At 39.9% G+C, this 27,718-nt stretch overlaps 1 protein-coding gene across 1 annotated transcript in view; it reads left to right on the top strand.

Moving 5' to 3' along the window:
- The window catches only part of usp43a (ubiquitin specific peptidase 43a), a 125,496-nt gene that overhangs the window by 11,432 nt on the left and 86,346 nt on the right, over positions 1 to 27,718 (top strand). Inside the window, exon 3 of the mRNA XM_040024678.1 lies at positions 27,095 to 27,198. Coding sequence (XP_039880612.1) covers positions 27,095 to 27,198 — 104 coding nt within the window. The remainder of the gene's footprint in view (positions 1 to 27,094; positions 27,199 to 27,718) is intronic.

The following is a 27,718-nucleotide window of genomic DNA, read 5'->3' as shown; positions in this document are numbered from 1 at the left end:
CCTTTGGGCTGGAGCTTTATTAAAGCCAACGATCACCAACTTTCTGCTTAAGCTGGTTACCATAGCCCCAGTCACAGGTATGCTTTGCTGACTCTTGCAAGTTTGGAGTAGTGGGACAGCGCTGGATCTATTTCCATTGCTCACTCAAGTTGTTAAGATTTCTCAGACACCCCATTTCTCCGATCATTTCCAATTTTATTTTAAAAATTTGATATGACTGTTATGAGCTGTGATCAGCTTTAGTCCAAAGCTGAATCTTGGTCTCATTCGGTTTCTTTTTAAACACACACAAAAGTGACAACTTTCTACAAATATACTTACACCTGACACTTCCAGGTTGCACTAAAATCCATCAAATTTGTTTTAACAGTGTGATCAAATTTAAATTGCAGAAGTGAATTTCACGAAAAACCCAAACAAACAAACAAACAAACAAAGCACTGTTAAATTATGCCAGTAAATGTATTTTGGGATGCAATCTTGTGTTAATGTGGCAGTCTTAATCATGGTTTTAATTTTATTTAAGGAACATGGGTAAGAAAAGAAATATTTCTGGGGGAAATTCGTCTCTTCACCACAGACCTTAAATCTTCTCTCCTCCAAGTGGAGCTGAATCTGTGAAGGGTCAGAACGGTTTTGTTCTTTCAGCTGCAGTTGGTCTGAAATGAATCTTTGTGTGCAGTGACTGTTTTCTGAAGCTGCTGAAGTGGCAGTCATTCATTCCCACACTCTCCGTGTCCTTGTCTCTGTCTCTGATGTGGGATACTCACCTTGCTACCGTGCATGTGGAGAATTAGAACTATCACACCAGAACTAGGTGTGATATGGTTAAAGGGAACAAATGGTAGACATGTCACATTTTATGGCAACTATAGTTTCTACTGCTACATTTTTTCTCGAGTCCCACTATTTTTTTTTTTAAAAGATTATTGTTGACGGATACAAATTAACTTAATGTTAAATGTTAAAGCAATTTGAATTTAGGTGGTTTTATTTTCTGGCTGTTTAAAAGAAAATGAGGATATTTTTGAAAGAGTTTTGGCTGCTTTAGGCTAAAAACTGGTGTTAGGGTTTAGTTGGCATGGTTAATAATAGGAAAATGGGCTAGAAAATGCATCATTTCCATGAATGTCTTTACAAATATTTGTGTATTTTATGACACTGAATACTAAATGTGAAAACCTGCTGTGATCAGCATCCACTCTGACATCCCTCTTGTGTTTAATCACATATGCTAAGTATCATCCTGTTTCTTCAGTTCATCTGGAGTTTGCCAACCATGCGGCCTCCGCTACAGGCCGCCAGCTGAGGACTTGGTAGTAAATGAATACTGTTACAAGCTTAACTGTTGCTGCACTGCCACCCAATGTCCAGCTCCCCCACTCTGACACCAGTGCTAATAGCGGCTGTCCTTTATGCAACATAAACAGCTTAGGATTGTAGCTCTCATTAGGCTGCCAGTGAATCATGGTATGATAAAGCCGCTTTCCTCCACTGTGGCAGTGAGGCAGAGATGAGGAAAATAACTGGCTTTTTTCACACGAGCCAGGAATTTCGATTTATTTTATTTTTACTTTACAAATGAAATACTCTTTCATTTTTCTACAAACTGATTTCATTCATGCAGCACTGTTGTAATTCAAAAACCTTATATGCATGCATGGTTTTACAATATTTGATTAAGTGGAGATTGTTTGGAAGAACTGAACATTTATTAAGATACAAAATTCAGTTAAGCTATTTGGCGATTAGACTCGTATGACTCATCATAGCAGACTGGAATCCCAGCAGTGACAGGAATTAAAACAGGACTTCCTGGAGTCTAGACACTGGTGCTGGTGAAGATGAAGAGAGATGTTTGGGTGGCGCTCTGAGGGTCCAGGGTGAGGCAGAGATGGGTATGAGGTGGGTTGCATGAGAGTCTGAAAGGCAGAATGACAGAAGAGGACTGGGATTTTAAAGCACACAGCATGGAGGCTGATTGGCTCAGAGAAGGCTGGAAAGGAGATGATTAGACTACATAAATGATGATCAGTACTGAGCTTTGGAAAGTGGAAGGGATATAAAGGAAACCCAGGAAAGCAGTCAGAAGAATGATTATATATCTCACTTATTGAACAGAAGCATAAGCTTATTTAGTGATGAAATCTATGTTTGACAGTTTGATTAAAAAAACATAAAAAATATTCAGTGAAGACACTCTTCAACTGCCCAGACTGTGGTTTTGTTTTCGTCTTTCATTCCATTATACTCAACTGCAAAGTAGCCTTTAATCAGATAGCAATCGGCTCTTACACACACTCCCCATCTTAGCTGTTTTAAACCTGTGGCTAATCTGTTTTTATCTCCTACTTACAGATTGGTTGAGACTTGAGTTTAGAAAACTAAGTTAAATAACAACAAAATCCATGGTGTGAAATTCACAACAATCCTTCCTGTGCATAACCTCATAGTAAGTGTTGTTCCACTTCCTTGTGTGGGTCCAGTCACACTGATCACATAACAAACATTTGATATCAATCAAAATGCTCATTCACAACTAAGGCCGCTTTTGTGCATCCACATTTTATTTTAGTTTAAATACTTAAGATTTTTTAGGTCCACGATCTTGCAGCTGATCTTTCAACTGATTGATCAATCAGCTAATCATTTTAACTCTGGTTTATTTCCATCCTGTATTGCACAATACCTTTTTTTTTTTTTTACAGGATATATACCATTTGTCAAACTTGCTGTCCCTCAGTTTGTTTAATGTATCAGAGGCCTGTTTGGTTAACCTTACTTTAACAACAGCACGCATACTTAATATTTATTTTACCTCCTCTTGAGAGCAGTTCTTTACATTACAGGAGCTACACCCTCTACAAGCTGTACCTGCCTCTTTAATGAATTTTTTTTGACAACCTTGTGATGTTCCACATTTTTCCTGTCTCATCTTTATTCCTGTCATCATCTGTCCTCTAGAGATGTGTTGAAGTGTTCAGGGGGAAAAAATGATTTCCTCTTAAAACATGAATATACTCAAGTTTGTTTTTCACCTATTGCTTTGCTGAAGGCCTTACACCGATTATCAGGAAAACACAAACATGTTGTATTATGTACTGGATGCAAGATGTGAAACACTGTTTCGCTCATATTTTCAAGGTTTGCGATAGTTTTTGGGAAAAAACTGTTAAAACCATCGATTTCTTTATATTTTGCTGCGGAAATGGAAAATATGTCCGGTGAGTTAAAACATGCAGAAATACAGTATTCAGGGCAAATACAGAGTTTGCACAGTTCTGATGAGTTTAAATGTTCTTCATCACAGTCTGGACTCAATGTATTGTTGCTTAATACCACTTTAAAAACATTAGAATAAGGTTTGATTGGAATCAAAATATAAAACACTCAAAGATAGCTCTAGAGTTTTCCACAATATTGAATGCCTGCATGTCCACAGATTAACAAAACTATGAGCTGAAGGCCAGTCAAAATATCGCCTGAGGTTTGTTAGTGACATATTCTATGAACTGCAAATCTGTTTAATTGAATGTTCACACAGTATGGGGATAACTGGATTATTATTCATTGATTTCAGGCCCGTGTCTTTGGAGCTGCTGTGATGTCCTTGCTCTATGCTGTCTATCTTATTTTACGCATTCTAGTATAGGTTTTAGATCCCCTGAGAGCCTGGTCATAATAAGCAGTTTACTGAATAGATGAATGGGTTATTGATTTATGAGACCTCCCGCTAGAGACAGCTGGTCTTTCTCAGTCTGTTTGAACAGACTCACATATACAGCGTGGCAAAACCAAGGTAAAAAGGTTAGAGCAGAAAAGTACAATACAAGTTTCAGCCCTTAAAGTTAAATAAAAGAAGTTAAAGTGTTCTGACGCAGTATTGTAAAAACCAAGCTGGTTTCATAAAGCTAGAGTTTACTCCTAAAGCTATTGTTTTTTTGTGTTTGCTTAATATAATGGTAACGTGATATGGAGTATAAGCTTACACACAATGCAGTGCATTATATCGATAACCTTACAAATAATGGACTTGCTGTAGTGTGTAGAAGGGTCAAATGGCTTCAGAGACTTTGTTTCTGGAGCTCACCTGCTGTATAAGCGGTGTGACCAGTCCAGCAACTCTGCTCAAGTAGCATTACGCAAACATTACTGTGAACACACTGGAATGCAGCTCAGTAATGTTAATCCACCCTTCAATGGGACCTCACTAAACTTGCTTGGTTTCCTTCTCACTTCACTGGCTCCACATCAACAGCATTCCTTACCAGCTACCAGAAGACCAAAGTGAAGACGTGGTTATGTGCAGTCAAACAGTTGCTACTTGAGTTTATAAAAAGAAAATCAAGAAGTGAAAGATAAGATTAGTATAGTCTCCACTGACTCTTACACTGGCAGCCTTTGTCTTCCAGCAAGTGTTAGGAAAGCTAGAGAAACGGCTTTAGCTACAAGTGTGGGCTATTTTTATTGACTCGCTAGTTGCCACTGAACATTGCTACCACTGCCTCAAAGCCATGAAAGATTACATGATATTAGTGGCCTCATAAGTTGTGAATTGCAATGTTCCTTCTGCCTTCAGCAGCTCTAAATATATGGCGATTTTCTAGATTGTTGCAATACATCTGGTGAGAAAAACCAACAAACTAACAAACACTTCATATCAGGGACTAGTCTAAACTTCCCACTTGCTGAGTGCACACATAGAGCGGCGTTGCAGTTTTACCTCCGGCCTTTCCATGCATGGGATTTAGAGCAAGTGCGTTTAAAAACTCATCTGTCACAACCTATGGACAGAAGTGTGATAGAAGGTTTGCCAGTTCAACCCTGGTGCCAAAGCGCTGTCTATGCATTATTCAATTTTAAATGCCGATAGTGGTCGGCCTTTCTGCCCCAGGGGGTTGACTGTGGAGTGAGGAAGAGTAAAATCTCCCGGCCTCAGAGCAGAGTTTGAAATCGGGTCAGTGGTTGTGGTAAAGTGAGCAAGCCCTTTTATCAACAGGGACAGCAATAGTGAGTTTGATAGCTCTCCATGAGTTTTTGGCTCTAGATCTCCGGAGGGGTGGAGAGCAAATGTCAGTGAATGAATTAGTTGACAGGTAGGGCGATAGGGGGAGGTTGAGGCATCCTTGATCTGGTGTCTTCTTCAATGGTGTCAGTTATCAGGACATCGACACTCTTAGATCGCATCTGCCTCCTGCGTCTGTCAAAAATGCAAGTGTCGGAAGAGATCACTATGGGAGACAGAGACGTGTTTCACGCTAATAAAAATGGAAATCTGAAAGAAGGGAGATATATTTGTTTGAGAAGCTGCACTTTGCTGTATAGTGATGGCTCAAAATAAAGCAGAAAATGCTCTAAGTTAACCGTGGAACTGTTCAAACAAGTCAACGCTGCTACAGAATGCTAATAATATGATGTTGACAAGAAAAATGCAAATGTTGAACATAAAAAAATCTAGTTGAAAATACTACTGTTGAGCGTCAAGGAGCTGCTAATATTTCATATATCACATTGTAAATAGGAGCCTTTATGAAATTATAAAAGCAGCTTTCAAGTCTCATAAAACCTTTTTCACTACAAACTAATCTCTCAGTAATATTAGTATCTGAGTGCCAAAGGAACGCCTGATATGGTTTTGTGACTTCAAAAACATGATTGATCATATGTCAAGAATTTACCATCTAATTATGACAAATGTTCATTAAATATTAAAAAGAATAATTGAGGATTATATGCCTGTAACATTAATGCGTTCTGCCAAGATGCTACTCATTATTAAACAAGTCAGGATTATATTTTACATGTAGCCAGCTGCTGAACTGGTGACTTTCACTATTCCCACCTTGAAATTGTGTTGATTGATTCAAACTGACCAAAAGTGATACCCCAGGGTTGTAATTCCTGTTGCCTTTTGGGATAGTTGTGGCTTATGAGACCAAGCTGGATTGAATCACTTTTTGTAATTGGGGTGTTAATAGTGTGCATGAAAAATCATAGCATAGGTGGTATATTAGGATTCTCATCTTAAGTCTTGAGATCCAGAAAGTTTTTGACATTTCCACCTGACATCGACAATGAAACGTGTCACTTTTGCGTCGGCCAAGGGAGCGTACTATTTTGGTAACTCGTATGAACTCGGCTACCTGCAAGGTTGCACTGTTAAAAGTTCTAGTTGTTACTTACTCATTGTTTGGTGTGTAGTTTAGTGCATTTGCTCAGTCAAAACATCTTGCTTGTTGATGAGAACGGTCTTTAGGTGTGACTGTTGTAAGTCTGTTGTAGGTTAGATGTTATAGATGCATCTTCAGCTTTTAATGATAACAAGTTAATAAACTGACCAATCAAAACGTGTTTTCTTGTTATGTGATGCTAGGAAAGGACAGATTTAATCTTAACAGCACCATCAATGAGACATTTTAATAATTAAATGTGAACCTGAAACCGTTCGTTGACATTTGTTTGTTAAGGTGGCCTCCGTATTTCTCTGTACCAGTTGAGTGCACAAGCTGTGTTTCTTGGCAGCATCATGGATCAGTTCACAGAAATTCTCAAACTAGCCATGAACAGGCAGAAAAAGCAGCATACTCTTTCATGGGTAGACAGTCAGCCTTCACAACAAAACAAAAAGATATGGATGCAGTAGATGTTCAATTTCACTCACAAAACCCCATGTTTGTTAGATGAGTCCCTAATCAGAATGATTTGCTATTAAAATGTTACACAATCTCTTGTATTTAACAATAACTGATGGAGAGAAAGGATGACCATCAGACAGGTTCTTCTGTTGTGAAACCTTGACCCCCTCCCTCTTTACTGCCCAGCTTGCTTCTCCCCTCCTTCTCTGTGGCAGTATAACCCTTAACATAGCAAACACCGGGCCAGCCACCTGATTGTAACAGCAAGTGACATTTCCAAGATGCCACAGATTCCTCCTGACAGAGAGAGAATGCTCATTCCTGAAAGAAACATCCTGGAGTTTTATCCTGGAGTTATTATTCTTTGTGTGTGAGTGTGTGAGTGTGTGTGTGTGTGTGTGTGTGCGTGTGTGTGTGCGTGTGTGCGTGTGTGCGTGTGTGAGACAAGTATTTCTTTTTGATGCAGTTTTCAAAGAGGGTTACCGCTGGAAAAAAAAGGGGGGGTAAATGTTTGATGTTGAAAAGAAATCTCGCAGCATGTTGTTGCCGTGTTGGATCCTGTTGGCTTGTTAAGGCCTTCACAACACTGAGGCTGTACATCTGTAAGTAAGATGCAGGAACCTCTGTGTAGCAGTGTATCTGAGAGTGATGTGTTTTATCAGTGTGAAGCAGTCTGGACCGAATGGACTAGGTCAGCTAATCCCACTTTGCTATCCTACCACTCTAATAGGATTTACATGAGGGGGGGTGGAGACCTCCGGTCTTTGAAATATTTCTCCACATATCTTTTTGCCTTCTCTTTCTTGCCACGGCTTCATCCATAATTCACCTCCAATGTTCAAATGTCTTTTTAAGCCTCTTTCCTGACGTAATATCTTGATCTAGTAGCTAGTGAGGGATGGATGAATGAGTAAGCCTTATCGTGCCCTGTCACCCATCCACCACCATCCACCCTCTTCATACACTCTCTGAAACTCTAAAGAGACATAATGCAGATTTTTGGGCTGGGCTTGTGTGGCTGTGGGTATTGAGGTGAATACCCACAGCCACAATTCCCATTTTTACTTTGGCCTGATTTCCACTGCCCGGCTCTGACAGCGCTTTGGAATTCCTTTGTATCAAGCCTGAACTGATCAATACGTCACCTATACTTTTGTGTTAGCCTTGAAATTTAAGACAACCTTTCTCTGTTTTAATTTAATTCATTGCATCATCCCTCAAAAATTCACCGAAGCAAATTGCAAGAAAGAGGATGTAAAGTGAAAGAGAATAAGAAGGAGGAACACTAGCACTATACCCACTAGAGCTTATGAGTCGAAGTACTTTTTTTGTTTTTTTTCTTGTGAATTGAGTCTTGAGAACTTTCGTAGTATGCATGGCTGTGGGAGAGTTCGCAGAAAGGAAACAAAGCAAGGAAGAAAAGCCTGAGGACACTATTACATATGTCCAGTGCTGAGAGCAGTAACGGAGAAGGTTGGGATTTTCTGCGAGAGTTTCAGAGTTAAGAACAGAGATGAGACCCCGCAGAGAGATAAGGTCAGAATCGATCCATATTTGAGCATTTTTCTGTTTATTTGTTTGAACACAGTGTCTTATTTTAAGCAAGTGTTTTCTGAAGCAGCAGGATGCCACTGTTGTAGCTGCTAGCTTTATACCACAAGGCTGCAACAGAAGTTCAGCTGATAAAGGTGATGAAAACAGTCTGGAAACAAAAACCATCAGAGCTATTTTCAAGCCACTAAGCAATGTTTTGACAATGTTCTTTAATGACACCTAACAAGCTGTTTACTTGCTGTGCAAGCGGCTTCTGTAGAGGTTTGAGGAGGGATTTTTGCTAAAAGCAGCTGTGACAGTTGACCGATTGGTAAAGGTAGAAAGAAGGGGGCCCTTAAACACTGTTCAAGAGTCTAGTTTCTTTTTTATTTGCCTATTTTCTTCACGGCAGTGGATTTTTACAGCATATTTACTGTGCAATGGTGAAGAAAACTAAAGCTAACAAGAGAAATAAAGAAGAAAAAAAGTAGCAAAACTCTAACACAGCTCATGTACAGGTACAACTTTTCACCAGTTCACCCCTTGGCACTGCGACTTTCTGTGAGGGGCAGTTTAACAAACAAATGCCTCTTGGGGGGACCAGAAGCTTCTTTCTATTTAGCCAGGTGCCCTCTAACCAGCCTCTCTTCCAAGATCATCTTCTCATGCACCTTCAGCCCAGATCCAGACTGATATTTCTTAAATTGCTCTTTTGGAGACTGCAAATTCTGACACTGATGTTTCTGATCATCACTAGTGTGAGAGAAGGGTCTCCAGCTTTAACCCACAGACTAAACAGCAGCTTTCAGCGAAAAGTAAATAGTGGCCAAGAACACCAGGTCAGGAGTTTTTACTGTCACAGGGATATTCTGCTCTAATGTCCTGATGCGTCTGAGCGAGACTGCTCAGCAGAAATGTCCCGAACTGTGGTGCATGTCACTTTACACAGAGCCTTTTTGAACAGATCAACATAATCTTCACTCACCACCCACCCTAATCACTAACGAATAAAAATTGCAGCAGCTCTATAATGAGTTCAAAGGTGCACAAGATCAGTGGTTAGATTTAAATCAAGTATGATTTGGCACGTATTGACTTTTAGAGTCATAGTCTGGGAAGAAAGACAAGAAAGTTAAATAAGTTAGAGGAGAACTGTCAGGTATTGACTGTATATTATTCTTTAAAGAACATCTATCCAAAAGTGATTCACTCTTAAGCCAAACTTTACCAACTCCAGCACAGCTGAAAATGATATCTTTAGTAGCAATGGTGTGACTGCCATGCAGATAACTACTATGAAGTTGGCTGGACTTGTAAAAAATAGAAATCTGCCCCTACCTTTATCCGCAGAGCACTCCTACAGAGGAGTGCTGTGACTGAAATGCCATGCTACAGGAGGTTATGAAAAATTAAAAATGTCCTCTCAGGGGGTAAAACAGTCACAGAGAGAGGGAGACAGAGACAGACACAGAGGAGATCTATAAGTGGCAGCAATGTTAGCCCAGCGATTGATTCGTGCTCAGGAGATTGCCGCAGATACATCCTGCTGACCGCCTTCTGTCCTTCCTTCGTGACCTACAGGCATCACTTCTGGGAGTGTTAATGTGTGACACAGCGTGGAAAAGCTTTCAACAGAGCTTTTAAAACTTCCCTATTTTTTAAAGGAGTCGACAGGACAGAGATCTGGCTTGCTAGCCCTCTTTTACTTGCCGCTTTCTGTAACTCTCTTTTGTTTTTCTTTTTAAGTTTTGACGGGCGTACTTTCTAGTTCAGAACTTGTTCATGCTACGTTCTACGGTCAGTTCTCCTGTCAGTTCTCCTGTTAGTCCTCCTGTCAGTATTTACGAGTAAATTATAGACACTGGCACCAACTTGCTGTTAGGCATTTACTGCAAAACGCTTTTAATGAGTTCGACTATGTGAATTAAATATTCACAACATTTGTTTGGAAACATTTAATCAAATCTATTAATATTTCAAAGGAAATCCTTTTTTTTTAGATGTTCAAGAGCAGCTGATAAACTTGTTCTGTACTCAACTAGAAGCCAAGGAAGTCAAACAGACAGCAAGTGGAAAGTAGAGAGATTTGTAGGACTTAGGATATTTTGTAGGGTATAGTGTAGTGTATTATTTTTGGAGGAGGGGACACTAATAGGTCACCAGCTACTGCAGACCAGTTTTTATGTCTCTACAGTGTTGACAGCCATGGCTGAAGGCAGATGTCCTTTGCACTACTTTTTTGTTGCTGTGAACACAGAGTTTTACGAACACCTCGAGGGAATATCCTCAAATTTGTCACTAAATGATTTAGACTCACGCAGGGTTAGAATTTGGTGGTCAAAGGTCATTTTGACCTCACAGAACACATTTGGCAGTGACTTGCTCATGTATAACACTTTTTAGGATGTATAAAATAACATACTGTCAGCTACTTCATACTCCACAACTAGAACAAAAAAACCTAATCATGTTATTTTAGTTTATTTTTACTTATATAACCTTATATCCCTAAATTTGTTACAATTTGTTACAGAAAATGGCATCCTTTGACGTTAAATATGGATGTAAACTTGACTAATTGGTGGAGGTATATAACCGCAAGGTGGTAATTTTATTACACCCTGCAATTAGTTATTTTCTGAAGTGCAGTACATTTGTCTCTTGTCAGAATGCCTTTTGGCTATTGAAAATTACTCAGCAGGTTTAATCATAGGGTAAATTGCATGAAAGGTGCAAAATTAGCTCTGTTGATTATGGTACCAGATCTCATGTGTTTTTTGCCTAGTTATTCATAAGAAGATACAGATACCTGTGGGCTGTTATTCACTTGTAAAATGTCAGGAAGGTAACAGGAAGCCAGGAAGAATAATCATTCAGTCGTAAATCCTCCGATGAGTTCCTGCAACATTTTTTAGTGCTTACTGCCTTGTGTTGTCTTCTGCATGAAGCAGTGTTTGTTCCTGAAAACTGGTCTTGCTGGTGGCTATGCAAACTGAAGGAACATGTGAATATACTTTTTGTTGATGATATTCAAGTAAGCAAAGTGTAAACTAGAGGTTCAACGTTCACGTTTGTTCACTTCCACCACACCCACCTTCAGATTCTTGGCGTCCTTATATGGTTGTCTCTTCCTGACACCTGTGCGCCTGTTGAACAGGACCCGTCTCTGTGATGCAGTCTGACCTGTTCCTGTCTCACCAGCTCTTTAGTGTTTGTCATTGTCCTCAATGGCCTGAAACGCTAATGATTTATTTATATCTTGCTTAAGTTCAAATCATTTATCATAATATCCAATGAAGAATGAAAATAAATAATACAAAATAACTGATTTGTATTTGATTAAAAACATAATTATAAATAATCTTGGCATAGTTCCGAGGCTTAAAATAATATAGATATTTAGTCCCTCAGCTTGTTTTGAGTAGTGTGACACTTTTCATTGTAGCTCAGTGTGTGTGTGTGTGTGTGTGTGTGTGTGTGTGTGTGTGTGTGTGTGTGTGTGTGTGTGTGCGTGTGTGTGAGTGTGTGTTTCCTGTTGGTTTTACTGCAGCTTAAGTGCTAATGTGCCAGTGTGGCAGATTTTCCAGAAGGATAAAGGGTTTAAAAAGAGGCACAGACTTTGCGTGGCTCAAAAAACAGAAGCACTTTAATCGGTGATGGCAGCATTATTATTTACTAGAATGGCAAAAATACAAAGTAATGCATAAAATGTACTATCCACATATTATTTTACAGTAGTTAAAAAACCAAGAACTCTGTCAATTGCTGATAATTTTGCAACATTTTAGTCAAAATTGTTAAAGCCTAAATCTTCAAGAAAAACCAAAGCAACAACAAAAAAAACTACTATGATGGCCACTTAACCACTTTTGCCATTAAGCATCCATCCAACCATCCATCAGCTTATCCGGCACCAGGTCGTGGGGGCAAAAGCCTAAGCAGAGAAGCCCAGACCTCCATCTCATTGGCCACCTTCTCCAGCTTGTCCGGGAAAACACCAAGGCGTCCTGGGTCTGGCCTGGGGCCTTCTCCCGGTGGAACATGCTTTTAACATCTGACCCAGAAGGCACCCAGGAGGCATCCTTGTCAGATGCCGAACTGCCGCAACTTGCTCCTTTTGATGTGGAGGAGTAGCGGCTCTGAGCCCCTCCCAGATGCCCGAACTCCTCACCCTATCATAAAATTAGAGGCCAGCCACCTCTCTGAGAAATCTCATTTCTGCCGCTTGTATCCACGATCTTGTTCTTTTGGTCACTACCCAAAACTTGTGACCATAGGTGAGGGTAGGGACATAGATCAACCAGTAAATCGAGAGCTTTGCTTTTACACTGAGCTCTCTCTTAACCACGACAGTCCAGCACAGTGTCCGCATCACTGCAGCTGCAGGGATGCACCAATCCATCTGTCAGTCTCCCGCTCCCCTCTCCCTGCACTCATGAACAAGACGCTTATGATTCTTAAACTCTTCCACTTGGGGCAATAACTCAAGCGGGCACTCCAACCTTTTCTGGCTGAGGACCATGGCCCCCAGAATTGGAGTTGCTGCCACTTCACACTTGGCTGCTAATCACTCCAGTGTGAGCTGGATGTCACCACCTGATGAAGCCAACAGACTCACATCATCTGCAAAAAGTTGAAGATCTTGCGGATCTTTAAGCTCTATTAAATGTGCTATTAAGCAATGAGCTTATATTTGACGACAACCTAGGGGGGTTGGAGTTTGGCACTGCTCATGTAAGAGTTTGGCCACCAGCTACATGGGGAAGCATGAATCTCAGGTATCATTAGACAAGCAACCTTCAACACAGACCCACTGATAATTAGCTTCAGTTCTGCCGATCTTCACTACTCATATTTGGGCCTGTTTTTGGTCTGGAGTCACAGTTTCTCGCTACGCCAACAGTCAAGTGTTTAGTTGACAAGTCATAACATGAACACCTGTAGCCCTTTTATCACACCTCCTTTACCATTTTGCAGCCAAACCATTAGCTGGGTGGCACAGTGACACAATTATAAGCAATGTCATATTTATAATATTTATATAATAATATTTATTTGCGCTTACTTGTATTTTTTTTATTTCTATTTTACATTTCCATGTGCAGGTAAGAGTAATAAGATGGCAGATTCAGCTGACAGTTTTAGTGGCTTTTTCTGGAATTCTATCCATAAAACACTGATTCCTACACGGAGACATGCTGAAAGGCCTCTGGAATATTTCTCTGAAGTTGCTGCTGTGTTGGTTTTTAAAATCAATAAAGGAGCTTTTGAGAACATCACCTCTATATGAAACTGAAATTCAAATCTCTATGTCTTATTTGTTTATATTTTCTGTTTGGCTTTGCTGACTTTATTCACAAAGTTGGCATTAGAAGTTGTCACGGTTTGCCGGGGCAAGCCGTGTGGAATATGAAATGGGACCCAAATGCGGCAGCTCTGGTGCAGATGAATGTTTATTTACAGGGGTGTGAGTACAAACAGCGGTGGCGACAAAACATGAAACCGGAAACCTAAACTGGGTAAACTAATAAGACAAACCAGAATGAGGATACAGGGAGGTCCGGAGAAATACATGCGAGGAGACGCAGGGAGACCGAGGGGAAACAACACAGACGAACCAGCAATTACTAAGACAGAAAATACAACTTAAATACACTCAGAGAACACAGGAAGATTACACACCGGTGGGAAACACAGCTGGGAGTGATTAACATAGCGAGACTAGGGAGGCAACACTGAAAACACTCACATCAGACGCAGACCTTCACAATAAAACAGGAACACGCGGGCAGGACAGAGTAAACACTAACAAAGGAAGAACAGAACCAAAATCGAAGAGAAACACAAAATGCTGGGTCAAAAGGACCCAGGATCATGACAGAAGTGTTGTGACTTTTCTTTCAGGATACTGGCCAACCTCGTGCAATTCTTATTGTGTCTCTCAGTACAGAGTAGAAAAGTTTTAAAAGTGTTTTTATTTATTTACATATTCAATCTGTGCAATTTCCTGCATTGTCCACAATATAACACTGTCAAATTACCTTACCTAGTTTTAAAAGATGTCAAGTTGCCTTTTAGCAGTGGATCTCTTTCTGTCTTTCCCAGGATGCCAAGCGCAGATCAGCTTTGGTACTTCTCTTTTTTTTCCTGATACAACCAGAGGCTCTGCCACTGGTCAACTCAGAGCACAACTTCATCAAAGCAAGCAGAGCCCTTCCTCTTAGGAAGCTAATTAATTCTCTCCCCTTCATCTCAAAAACTAAACCTAATATATTCTTCTAAATCAATATTTGTCTGAAAATAAACACTTCGGAATAAGAGACACAGAAAAACAGAGATAGGTGGTTCTAGCTTATAAAGCCAAGGCTGATTTGGCTGTCAGAGCTCTGCCAGTGCCTCTTGTCTCAGGCTGCTTGTTTTCTGTTCTGCCTTTGTTTTGGCCCAGCTGGCATCCCCATAGTAACAGCCAAAGAGTGGCGGGTCTTGCTGCACTGCATGAAATCAAGTGGATACACGCAGGGTTCTTGTGGGATAGGACTACGATCAGAAGAAGTTCATGTGCAGCTGTTTGCGTGTGGCTTTGTGATCCAGAATCATAAAGAAACACAAGTGAAAGGGCAATTGTTTTGTTCAAAGAAAGCACAGAACAGCGTGGGCATATTTATTTGTTGCTGTGGACTCGAAATTTAACGTGAAAAGAAAGTGCCAGTAAAGAGAGGAAGTGAGAGTGGACAAAGGTGGTGAGAAGAGAGCAGAGAAATACAGGGGGAAGTGGGGTTAACAATGCCAGTGGTTTCCAGCATTATCTCCCAGATTGCCTTGTTACCATAAGCTAGCTTTGAATAGGCCGAATTAGCTGTAGCTGAAAGAATAGAGGTGAGTCAGCTGGTTTAATGCATGGACAGCATTTCTTTCATTCCTCCCCTGCTCTGGACCACATCCCTTCTGCCTCTCTGACTCGGTCCCTATGTTGCTCTGTCGGTGTCTCAATCGCATTCTTCTCTAGAATTTTCGCTTCTCCCACTCCCTTTAATCACACCAAGTTTCTGGTACACTTCAACGTAAAAATGATAATGTGGTTTCCTGTTCAGTTTTGTCACCAGCAAAATATGGCTGTCATTTCATTCATGTCATTTAAGCTTGACCTCACTTGACCAGTTTCCAGATTGTAAAGCAATTGTTGTTAGTTTGCTCGATGCGATTCTGTGGGAGCTTTCTTCCTGTTAAAAAGGAGTTTTTCCTTCCTGTTGTCATCAAGTGCTTGCTCACAGGGGGTCTTCTGATTGTTGGGGTTTTCTCTGTATTATTGTAGGGTCTTTACCTTATAATATAAAGCAGCTTGACATGACTATTGTTGGGGTTTGGCGCTATATAAATATAGTTGAATTGCACTATATTAAAATATGGAGGCTTGTGTTTGGAATCTGACCAACTGTGGCGTCAGGTGGTGGTTTCTGCATTTTGTCCTGAGGATACAGTTAGTTCCATATATATTTGGACAAAAACAACCTTTTGGTTCTGCACATTACTACAATGAGTTTAAAATGAAACAACTCAGATGCTCAGACTTTCAGCTTTAATTCAGTAGGCTGAACAAAAAGATTTCACAAAAATGTGAGGAACTATAGGATTTTTTTTTAACACGACCCCTTCATTTCAGAAGCTCAAAAGTAATTGGACAAATTAAATAACTGAAAATAAAATGTTAATTTCTAATAATACTTGGTTGAAAACCCTTTGCAGGCAATGACAGCTTGAAGTCTTGAACTCATGGACATCTCCACATGCTGGGCTACCTCTTTTTTAATGCTCTGCCAGGCTTTTACTGCAGCGGCTTTTAGTTGCTGTTTGTCTTTGGGCCTTTCTGTCCAAGGTTTCGCCTTCAACAAGTGAAATGCATGTTCAATTTGGTTAAGATCAGGTGACTGACTCAGACATTCAAGAATATTCCAGTTCTTTGCTTTAATAAACTCCTGGGTTGCTTTGGGTATATGTTTTGGGTCTCACTCGCCACTTGGCCACAGCGAGTTACTGGCATACATGGACAAACCAGGCACATTGGTAGGCTGGTGGACTGTCACAGCATATCCCCCTGTGCAGTGCATCACAACAGATCGCCTCAGTGCAGCATTTCTGTATGAATGTAATGAAATTCATATCACAACCAGCTGATTTCTAAATCCACAGGTAGACCATGAAAGAGCAAAAGCTAATGGTACAGTAAGAGTAAGGCAGGCTCATGAGGTTAATAGCATTGCTTTTATTCATTTAGTTTTTAAAGAATGTAATGAAAACATCCATCTCTTATTGACCTTGTTCAGTCATGTTGGCTTTACATTCTGCTACTTTGAGAAAAGCTTGCAGACACTGTGTAGACACTGTTTGATTTTCTATCAGAAGCTTTTTGATTACAAAGTGCAATTAAATCAGCAAAGTTCTAGTTCTCCAATTGTGTTGACAAACGTACAAACATACTTTTGTTAAAAGCTGCCCTGTGCTGGAATGACTGCCATTCAACTGGCAGCCTTTCTGTGAAAGACGAGAGTGGATCTGGCTGTGTTCAGAAGCAACCAGCAGCTACAGTATGTCAACACTGGCTTCCCTAATTCACACGCTCAGTGGGAGACATCATCTCTTCCTGCTGGAGACCGAAATCATCAAGCTGTGACCAGGAGTTAAAGTGTGGCCACTTCAGCTCCTATAAAATGTTCTCAAAACACTGTAAAACTTATGAAGAGAAACTCGTCCACAACACACATGTCGAAAGGTATCTTAACTCTTTATAAAATAGTGAGCAGAGTTTAGAAAATAAAATTACACAGCTGTTAAAATGTGACTTTTGATTTCAAGGCTGTATATTGAAAATGTACATCATGATATAGTCATTATATTCCAAGCTGTTCTTTAAAAGATAATCTTTTTTTCTGTTGAGTCAGAAATGAATATTTTATTTTGAAGGTTGTGTCCAAGGTCCACGCATTTTATTTTCTTTGGGTCCTGCTTCTTTCTTTTCTATGGCATCTTTTATAACAAGAGGAATAATTATTTTGAGATACATGTTTCCTTTTTATTTGTACCTGTGAACGCACACTCCTCAGATGCCATGTCTAATTTTCTAAGAAACATCACGCCAGCATGTTATGCAACGTACTAAATTCAGAATGCTACCACACACAGCAGGCAGCCCATTTCCTAGCACAGATAACTGATCAGAGATGCCTGGCAGTTTCTAAATTTTGGCCACACTGGGTAAGTTGACTTCTGCAGCAGTCACATTCGTTGTCACTCATGAGTGGGCTAACGGGATCAACTACTTCTTGCAGCAGGACACTTGAACATACAATGAATATTTATATAAATGGTAAAACCAGTAAAAAATCTCGTGTTTTTATGGTTTAATTTTATGTTGAGTGTAAATTTAATTTAAAAATAAAACCAGCAGAAACTGTATGGAAAAGATACGGAAATGTTACAGTATACATTCCTGTGGGTAGTGTCACATTTCTCTGGTACACCATAGAGCATCAGAGCCACTGCAGTCACAGCTGGCTTTGCATCACCTGAAGGCTTCGTTTGCCAGGTTTTATCATGAGAATTTCTTCAGGCCTTCATCATTTGAGCCGTGGGCATGGCTGGAAGAGATTACACTTCTGGTCAGCCTGGCTGAATTTGGCAGGATCATGCTTTGCCTCTCTGAGGTGGAAACACATTTGGAAGAAGAGCCATGGCAGCATCTCAACTCGGATTCATTCCCACTTCTATGCCAGTGTCACTCATGGCCTGCTGTCAGAATTTTGTGGGTTTTTTCACCTCAATGAATGTTGCCACTCATCCTTTGGCGACACAAACTTTAGGCGCATTTAGGCACTAAAAGCTATTATGACCATGCCCGAGCACAGCTTCTAAATACTGCACGCCTGTTAGTGTGTATGAGAGGCCACGCGAAAGGCAACCAGAGCGTGAGGTTGTGATCACAAACGATTTCAATTCACGCAAAGAAAACACAGAAAAGTGTATTTACTGTATATTGTTAGTATTTCGTATTATCTGCATGTGCATGTTTGCGCACATGAGAATTATTTGTGTATGTGTGAGTAAGCATTCGCCGGGTATGTAGGAGATGAATCAGAGCTGTTACTGGCAGTCAAGGTGACTGTGTTAAGCCCCTTGAGCCCGCCAGTTGATTAGAAATGTGGTTTCAGATGATAACTGAGTCAGCGTCTTTGGTTGGCTACTGTTTATTTTTGGTCGTAATAAATAAGAACAAAATAAAACATGTTTCTCTCCTCAGCTGCTGTGAAAGGATTCAATAAAAGAACATAGTGATTATACCCCTCTCTTTCTCTCTCTCTCTGAAATTGTTAGGCTCAGAGGATTCAAAAATTAAAGTGAAAAGAGTAGGATATGTTAAATGATTAGGAAAAAAACAACTTGATATAGTCTGGATGTATGAAAATGTACTGTAATGTTTGATGCAGTTTCAGTATTTAAGTGAAATTCTGAGGGTAAATCAGTATTTTTCTATAAAGCAACAGATATTTTTTTTTACAGCAGTACATGTAGCTTGAAGAAACACATTTAAATCTTAGTAGTCATGTAATAATGACATGTTGGTGTTTATTATATGCACCTGATGTCGTCTATGTTGAATCACATCCTGCAGTCTGCGTCGTGTAACTCTACAGTTCCCGGTTCTCTACTGCATTTCTTCATCAAAACTGACTGCGGCACATGGCCTTTGAGTGGGCTCTACATTTGAGCTGCGTTGATGTACACTGGTCAACAAGGTGCTGGAAACATTCCTCACAGATTTTGGTCCATATTGACATGATAGCGTTGCACACTTGCGTGAGATTTGTTGGTCACTGACTCTGAATGTACAGAGTACAGTGAACTTATTGTCATATTCAAGAAACCTGTTTGAGATGATTTGAGGTGTTGCATCATCGTGCTGGAAGCTGCCATCAGAAGAAGGGCGTTCGCTGGTTATAAAGGGCATGGTCAGCAACAAACTCCAGCAGAAAGCATAGATCTAGGCTTTCTTGTTGTTTCCATCAAATCTGGAATGATGCAGCAAATATCAATACTCATCAGGCCATGCAACGATTTTCCAATCTTCTATTATTATTATTGTTATTCAATATTCTATTCTCAGCTGACAGGAGCGACACTGGTGTGGTCTTCTGCTGCTGTAGCCCATTTTCCACTCAGAGATGCTTTTTTGTCTATCTTAGTTGTATCGAGTGGTCACTGTTGCCTCTCAAACAACTGGCCATTTTTCTCTGACCTCTGCCATCAACAAGGTATTTTCACCCAGAAAACTGATGCTCATTGGATATTTGCTCTTTCTCGTACTGTTCTCTGTAAATTCCAGCCGATAAGCAGTTTCTGAAACACTCACATCAGCAAACATTCCATGTTCACAGTCGCTTCAGTCAGCTTTCTTCCACATTTGGATGCTCAGTTTGAACATCATCAGGTCGTCTAGACCATGCCTTCAGCCCTAAATGCACAGAATACCATGTGATTGACTGATTATAGATTTGCATTATAGGGTGGTTGAACAGGTGTACCTAATGAAAGTACATGAAAACTGTAAAATATTGTTTGCACATTGACCTTGCTTCACCTTTTCCTCAGTAATGATTATGTTAAATTACTGCCAGCATATTTTACATATTTAAAAAAATACTTAAATTGCTTTGTAAGGCTCATTGCCAAAGCATTTATCTTGTGGCCCCTTGAAGATTTTGGCCAGTGGCTGGGTTACCTAAGCTGCCTGTTCAGGAGTTTCTTATCACAGTCATAATTTTGAGCCGAGAGCAGAAACACACCACCTGTCAGTGTCAAGGCTGAAATCTAAAGTCTTTTCAGTTATTATTTAGTCTCTCTACCTCATGGCTAAAACGTCTCTGCTGGTTTGTTCTTGTCTTGTTTTGTCGCTATACCAACAGCCTAACCGCACACTAAACACCACCTGTTTCATTCTTGGATAGGATCGGACCTCCTATTTCCCATTATCACAGTGATTTCAGATCTCTAAGCCTGCACGTACTGTACGTACAACTGCAAACACACACACACACACACACCTTCAAATATACAGCCACACACATTAAGTCAAACTTCTACTCACTCCCCTCTGCTTCAGACTCCCTCAAACATCACGCATGAATGCATGCCACGGGGAATCAGCATGGCTTTGATAACAGCATATGTTTTCATGTAGGGATTGGAGTGTGAAGATCTCTGAAGGGAAGCTGTGCTTCTGCCAGCAGACAAAGGGGGCACAGGGCCAAAGAGATTTAGAGTGGCTACACTGCAGAAATGCTTCAGTGATCATACAGAGCTGAGTGCCAACAGAGGTGAGATTCAACGGAGCAAAGTTTGGGGGAAGACCAGGACATCTTGGGTCACAGGAAAGACAGCAATCAAGTATCCGTGTTGTTCCTCTCTGATTGTCATGGTTGTCATGATGTGTATGAGTTGCGGGATGGTCGTACGCATCACTGTGACTTGCTACCTTGTTAAGATTTGCCCACATCAGTGAGAATTTTTACTCCTGAGGAATATTTCATACTCCAGTGCGCACTGTCAGAAGAGGGTTATACTTCATTGCTCATATTTCGTCATTCTTATTTTCATTCTCCGTGGTCTCTGTGCTTTCACAATTGAGAGCATGTCTTTGCAAAGGCATTTTAATCTTGTTTCAAACTGTGCAGTAGGAGAGTCCTGATGGGATAAAGATAGCACACTTGTGTATACGCCACAGATTTTGTTCCTTTTCCTTCGAAAACCTTTTACTTGCTTAGATCTTCTGAAGAATTTCAGATGGCTTTTTTTTTTGACAGTTGATATAACACTGGAGTGTTTCAGTATCTGTGCCAAATTGTGCATGTTGTGATGCCCTGCAGTGATGCAGTAGGTGAAGGCAGGCGGGATGGGAAGAGAGCAGCACATGAAAGCTGTAGGTGGGAATATAGTTACGATGCAGCCATGCAGAATCCCACGACAGTCAAAGCAACAGTCTGCTCTTGTTTTTACTTAGCTGTAAGTATATCACGCTGGCTATGCTCACAAGCACCCACTCACCACCAGGTGGTTTCTCTAGGTGTGAGTGAAGTTGAATGACTACCAATATCAAACAGATGAAGACTTGTGCAAATGTTTACTTTAGCACTACATTGTTTTATACCTCAGAGGAACCGGGTAGAAGATTCGGTGACATGCAGTAATGTAGTTGTGTCCTGTGATATCAACAGTATAATCAGTTTAAAGGTGACAAAGCTCAAGCATGACTTATCTAATTAGACAATACAATGGTTGGCTTGAAGTTTATCTGCGTGCTCTTCTACCTGTGATTTTTTTTTTATGGGTGGGGGTTTGTGTGCACAGCTCCTGGTGAGCCTTCATGTGAGCACACAATACCCCTGAGTCCTGTTGGGTTTGCTGCTCCTGTGATGCGATAGTGCTTAGCTCGGCTGATGATTGTGATGCGTACCTCTTTGACCTCTCCTTGCTCAGAGCAGGAGTAAACAAAAAGAAAAAAGGGAGAACAAAAGAGATGAAGGACACAGTGTTCTTTTCAAAGTGACCGTGGCTCTTTTTGCACCTCAGAAACATTTCCTCAGTATGCTGGGAATAGCTTTTGCTGCCAAAGCTAAAAGAGCTCTTCATTTTAGAGGACTGGTCTAATGGAAACACCAAACTCAATTTCATCACTCATTGCTAATAACTAAAGTTTTTATTGTCAAAGTTATTTGTGTCCTAATCTCTCAGCCCATTGCTACGAGTCCACCAGGCTTTTGCACGTACACTTTACATCAGTTCTTCGTGCTTTAATTGACTGGCTATAACACCTGGCTGCTTGTGCAGAAAAAAAGTAAAAATGAAACTGACTAAACTCATTGGCATGGCCAAAATATGCCTATTCCCAACTCTAAGAGAAGCAGCAGAGCCATTTAATACCACCTTCCAACTTTTGCTAAGTTACTTGCTCTGGTTGACATTTTTTAAACTTCTTTCTACCTGCTCATTGCTCTGCTTGCTTTTTTTTCTTCTTTAAGTAGCTTGTGTACAGTTTGACGCTACAGTCATTTAGAGAACAAAATAAGTACAGCTATATAAGCCTGCCGAGTTCTGAAACCCGGCTGATATGTAAATCTTAGAAATCAATTATATTGCCAGGAGCATGATGCCGCTGGTAATTTCGCCCTCAAGCAACAGGAGGCAGCTGAATATGGCCTAGATCTGTTAGCATTAGGAGGGTTTTTTGGATTATACCCAGTGTGACAATTGAACAGCTTACTGCCTCTGAATATTAGTATTCACTTGTTATTGCTGCGGCCGGCCCCCGCATCTATTTTTGGCAGACCATAGCAGAGCTGGAACAACATTGTGGTGGTATTCATTATTCCCTTGGTGCTAAATAAAGAAGCGGTGGAGTCTCAGTGTTCTTTTTCTTTGTCTATCCTATTGTTTGCATCTGCGGAATATTCTGTATGCATGTGCATATGTGCATATGTGTCTTAAAGGTGTTAAGTGTGCATATGAGCAGTTTTGTCTCATTTCTTGGCATCTGTTTACCGATCTTGGGTCTGGCTAAGAGGTTGTTGACCTGATTCTGGTGAGAGATGCCTTTTGAAATGCGGTGGTTTGATTTAGTAATGCATATAGAATTAAGTATCAAAGTCAGTTTTGATCATATTTTTTTCCTGTTATGTTTGTTTGGCACACTTAAGTTAACTTTATGATGAACTGTTTATATTCTTGGTGTGCGCTGTATTCTTAGTTAAATTGAATAATGAAGAATCCAGAATGGTTCCTGCACTATGGGTGAACTGCAAAAGTTTTGAATTTGCCTTTCGTTGACTGTTAGAAGTAAATCATGTATTATATGCATGTTAAGTTCATCTCTAAGTCTGAATTAGCTGTGAACGAGTTTGAATTATTGTCTGTCTCTGTGTGGGTTCTGTGACAGACAGTTCGCTTGTCCAGGGTCTCCCCTGTCCCTCGCCGTATGACAGCTGAAATAGTCACCTGTTCCACCGTGACCCTGAATATTATAAATATTCGACATGCAGAAGAATTTGGAAGGATGAATCCAAAATTGAGAATGAAATATTTTATCATTTTGGGAGTCGTGCTTTCTCTGAGAAAAAGCCCTTGATATGCTATGTCCAGTGAACAGTACTATGCAAATGCTTTCAGCTATCCCCCATGTCTATATGTTTTGCAAAGAAATTGGAAATGGACATGCAGAAATCTGTTGCTGCAAGCATACATGCAAATACAATACATAAGACAAAAACAGAGTTTCACAATTCTAACGAGCTTGAAAGCCAATATTGTTAATACCACCTTAATTCTTCACAGCCTTAATGCTCTTAGACTTTTAGACTCTTAGAGCTTTCTTGTCATTTCTTTAAATAGTCTTTAGAAACAGCTCTTCAGGCCTTTTGGAGGAAATTCAAAGCTCTTCTTTGGATGTCGGCTGCCTTTTGCCTTCTCTATCAAGATGATAGCCATGACAGAGCATTCACTGTGTTTTCCAGATGGCTGTAGACACTTACTGTTGTACCTCACTCCTGACCTCCTCCATATATATTGACAATAATCTGACAGAAAAATTCAAATTTGGATTAATCACTCCAAAAGGTCTGTTGCCACTGATTTTCAGTCCAGTTCTTTTGTAATTTGGCATTCTACCTATTTCCCTTCCTTAAGAATGACGTCTTGATAGCTAGCCTTCAACTGAGGCCATTTCTGATGGATGAATGATGATCAGTTAAAGGGTCAGATGAATCCAGTCTTTGATAGATGTTTTTCCAGTTCCTCAAGGACATAACTTTCCTCAAATCTTGTTGAGGACACGCTGCACACCGTGCTGAGATACAGTGTTTTCAGCTAATAGCTCCATGGGAATCACTGTGTTGGTGAAAAATATTATTACACTAGTTAAGTTTTCTATTATCTCCAGTGTTTCTTATATCTGGGATTAAGTCTGATAAACTTTTAATTTTTAATTTGTGATCATTAAAAGGCAGTATCATAATACTGTCAATGCTATTATTTTTTTCCACAATGAACACGTATTAATTTCTTTCACATAAAAGGTAGAAAAACTGCTCTAACTAAACAAACCAAGCAAACAAACAGAAAACAAAATATCAGTAAGACACTATAAGCCAAATTGCTATTTTAACCATTGGTATCAGCTTGTGGGGATAGGTTAATTGGATAATCCAAATTGCCACTAGGTGTGAATGTGCGAGTGAATGTGAGTGTGAATGGTTGTCTGTCCTTGTGTGTTAGCCCTGCGACAGACTGGCGACCTGTCCAGGGTGTACCCCGCCTCTCGCCCTATGACAGCTGGGAAAGGCTCCAGCGCCCCCCGCGACCCTGAAAAGGATAAGCGGAAGCGAATGGATGGATGGTATCAGTCTAAACTTTTACAATCACTGCATTTTTTTTCTCTATTTTTAGGGCATGCTGTGGCTAATAAAAAAGTTCCCCATTCCATCATGTTCATTGAGGGGAATGAGGCCACTGTTTCCATGGTGATATTTGTAATCTAGTCTGTCTCTAAGGGTGTGAGGATTGTTCTCCATTGTCCTCAAGAAAAGAGATGCAAGCGGAAAAAAAGAGAGGACAAAATTCTGAAAAGGGGAGTCAGTCACAGCCTAACTTGGGATATGCCAAGGGAGATGATTCATATGTGAATTATAGAGTATTAATATTTTTAAAAAAATTATTTCTTTAACAGTATTTTATGTTCAGGAAAAACTGAAATAAACCTCTGTTGTTTGTGGAACTTAGAGTCCCAAATATATCTAAGTTGACTTTCAATTTTGTGCTGTTAAATATTACGTAAGGTTTAAGGTGCAAACCTGGAAAAAATGTGGTATCCAGGTTCTGTTGAGTCACCTTTCCTATCTCTACAACTCCCCTTCTAAGCTGTCCGTTAGAACTGATATGTTTTAAAGCTTGACTCAGAAGTAAAGGCACATTTGTCTACTGTGTACACATCACTTTCTGTTACTGCTTACTTGAATTGAAAAGGTTACTTGGTGGTTTTCCTTTATAGCGAGACACCTTTCAAAAATACTGAGATATTGCAATTACATATTGCAGTAAGTCAAAGGATGAAGTTTTTATCCACTTAATAGACAAACAAGAAAGTAGAGACAAGGCCACGTCTAAAAATAGGGCTGAGATGGATTTTAAAAACACAAACTGCCACACATGCTTCCTGGGCTTTGTGCTTGTGCCTCATTAAATATTCAGGAAAAGAGCCATCCTTGAAAAAAGTTTTCAAAGATGCCAAAAGCTGCCCATTGTTCAGAGTGAGAGCAGCGATGATTGGATTTTGTTTGAACAAAAGAAAAGCTTCATCAAAGTTGGATTGTCATTATTTCACATGGCCCAAGACCGGGTGCAGAAAGTCTCATTTCTCAGTGGACTCTGACTTTGTTTGCTGCTTAATGTTTGATTCGCTTGAGGGTTTAAACTACGGCACTGTGTTGTCTAATTAGCATGTGTGTAGCACTTAATGATTTCTCAAAAGGAAAGATTTGAAACATGATCCTGAATAAACAAAACGATTACCATCATTTACATCACAAAGTGGTAAACAGACTAGATGAAATGAATGAAAATATCTGTGTAAGTGTTCTTATAGTGAAATACAGTGTAAAGAAAGAATGTAACTTCTTTAAGAATTAAAGGACAATGTACTTTTGCAAGTAAAGTTTGGTTTCTGAAAATTAGCCTTGTCATGCAAACTTTTTAGAATGCTACTGATGTACTGTCGGAGGGATCTGTAGGGTCCTCCTCAGTGGTTAGCACAGCAGCAATAAAAACACGTCAGCATTTCTCTCCTTGCTCGTTAAAAGCAAACTGACACCAGCATGCGTAACTCCTGAATAGAAGTAAATGTACTTGCAGACCTGGGATTTCTTTTGTGTGTTAAGTCCGCCATTACCACCTAATGTTAGCTACGTTTTTAAGAATAGTTACACACGATGGAAATGCAGAAATCTGTTGCTGTGATCTTTTATTCATTGGCATCATTCTTTTATACTTTTGTTTATCTTTGAAGTCTTTCTGCCCTCCTGCTGTGTATGACACAGCATGTGGGAGTATCGCTGCTATGTAGTTTATTCAGCAGACATCAGCGTGACACTGAGGATGTTTGACATCCTCAAATATTCCTGTGACTCTAGTCTGTGTTGACTGTTTTGTGGTTAACCATTTAAACTTTGACTCTCTTCAATAGATATTTCCTGCTCAAATATTTTATGACTGCACCTACATTAAACTACAAGATGATCAAAATGATTAGATGAAGAGAGATGAAGAAAGAGTGAGACACAAATTAAGAATCAATCCTAGACTAGGATTGATTCTTAATTTGTGTCTCACTCTTTCTTCATCTCTCTTCATCTAATCATTTTGATCATCTTGTAGTTTAATGTAGCCACTTACAATGCATGTGAATGATTCTTGACTCATTTTACTCGTTCCTAGAGATACATAACAATAATAAGGCAGGGAAAATGCATCTTCTGTATTACCCGTAGCTGCCATTGAATTTGGTTACTTTTCCCCTCTGCTTTGCATCAGCATCTGTCGGTGTTGATGAAGTAACACCGGAGACACTTTGTATCCTGGCATCGAGTTTTACCTTTTGTATGAAGCTTATTTATGTATTCCTGTGCTAGTGATAGCTACTCTCAATTTGAACAGAGTAAATGCACTGTGTTGTAGATGGGATGCTTCTTAAAATCGAAGTGAATGATACAGCATTCAGAAACTGGTGTTCAGTGTCGTTTGTAGTAATGTCATAAGGAAGTAATGTATGGTTATTTAACATTATACGTTATAGAACAGTTTTCAGTTCTTTTTTGTCTTCTCCATGTTTACAGGGGGCAAGTCCATTGGATCATGCTTCCAGTCCCAGTGTAGCCAGCATACAGCAACCTCGAGGGCGAAACAGTTTTGTCCACGAACACTTCCAGGCTCAGTACAGGTGAGAAGCACAGATGTAAAAATGTGTTAAAGAACTTTGTTTTTAACATAATGTTTGTAGCATCAGGTGACTGGATGAATGTTCCTTGTTTGTTGGCCTTTAAGCTTCAGATAGTTTCAGCTGCACTCAGACTTATGCTGACAACGATTTTTGGAAACTCTTCCAGGTATCTCACCAATTATGCAACATTCGGTTACATGATGTCCTGGGGTTGTGTTCGAATAAACAGAATGAAATGCATACTTTTAAATATTGCTTTGGCTAAAGTGACAATGTATTTTCTCTCCTCTGGATAAAAATCAGTACCTTGGGAAAAAGTAGGTCGGACAGACCTATAAAGGATTAAGGGATTTATCTTTAGTAGTGGCCTCTGGCTCTTATTCCTTCATTCACAGCGGAAAGTCAGTGACTGAGGTTTTCTAGTTTAATAGATCCATTAATGGAACTGCCTCTAGACCTTTGAGAAACTTTGTCAGCACATGTGGTGGACTACAATAACATCACTTTGAACATTCATTTT

Source organism: Simochromis diagramma, unplaced genomic scaffold (genome assembly GCF_900408965.1).
Source record: "Simochromis diagramma unplaced genomic scaffold, fSimDia1.1 OVJJ01000302.1, whole genome shotgun sequence".
In the NCBI taxonomy this organism is placed as follows: domain Eukaryota; kingdom Metazoa; phylum Chordata; class Actinopteri; order Cichliformes; family Cichlidae; genus Simochromis; species Simochromis diagramma.
Note: the sequence above shows the minus strand (reverse complement) of the source record. Positions and strands in the feature narration are given on the sequence as shown.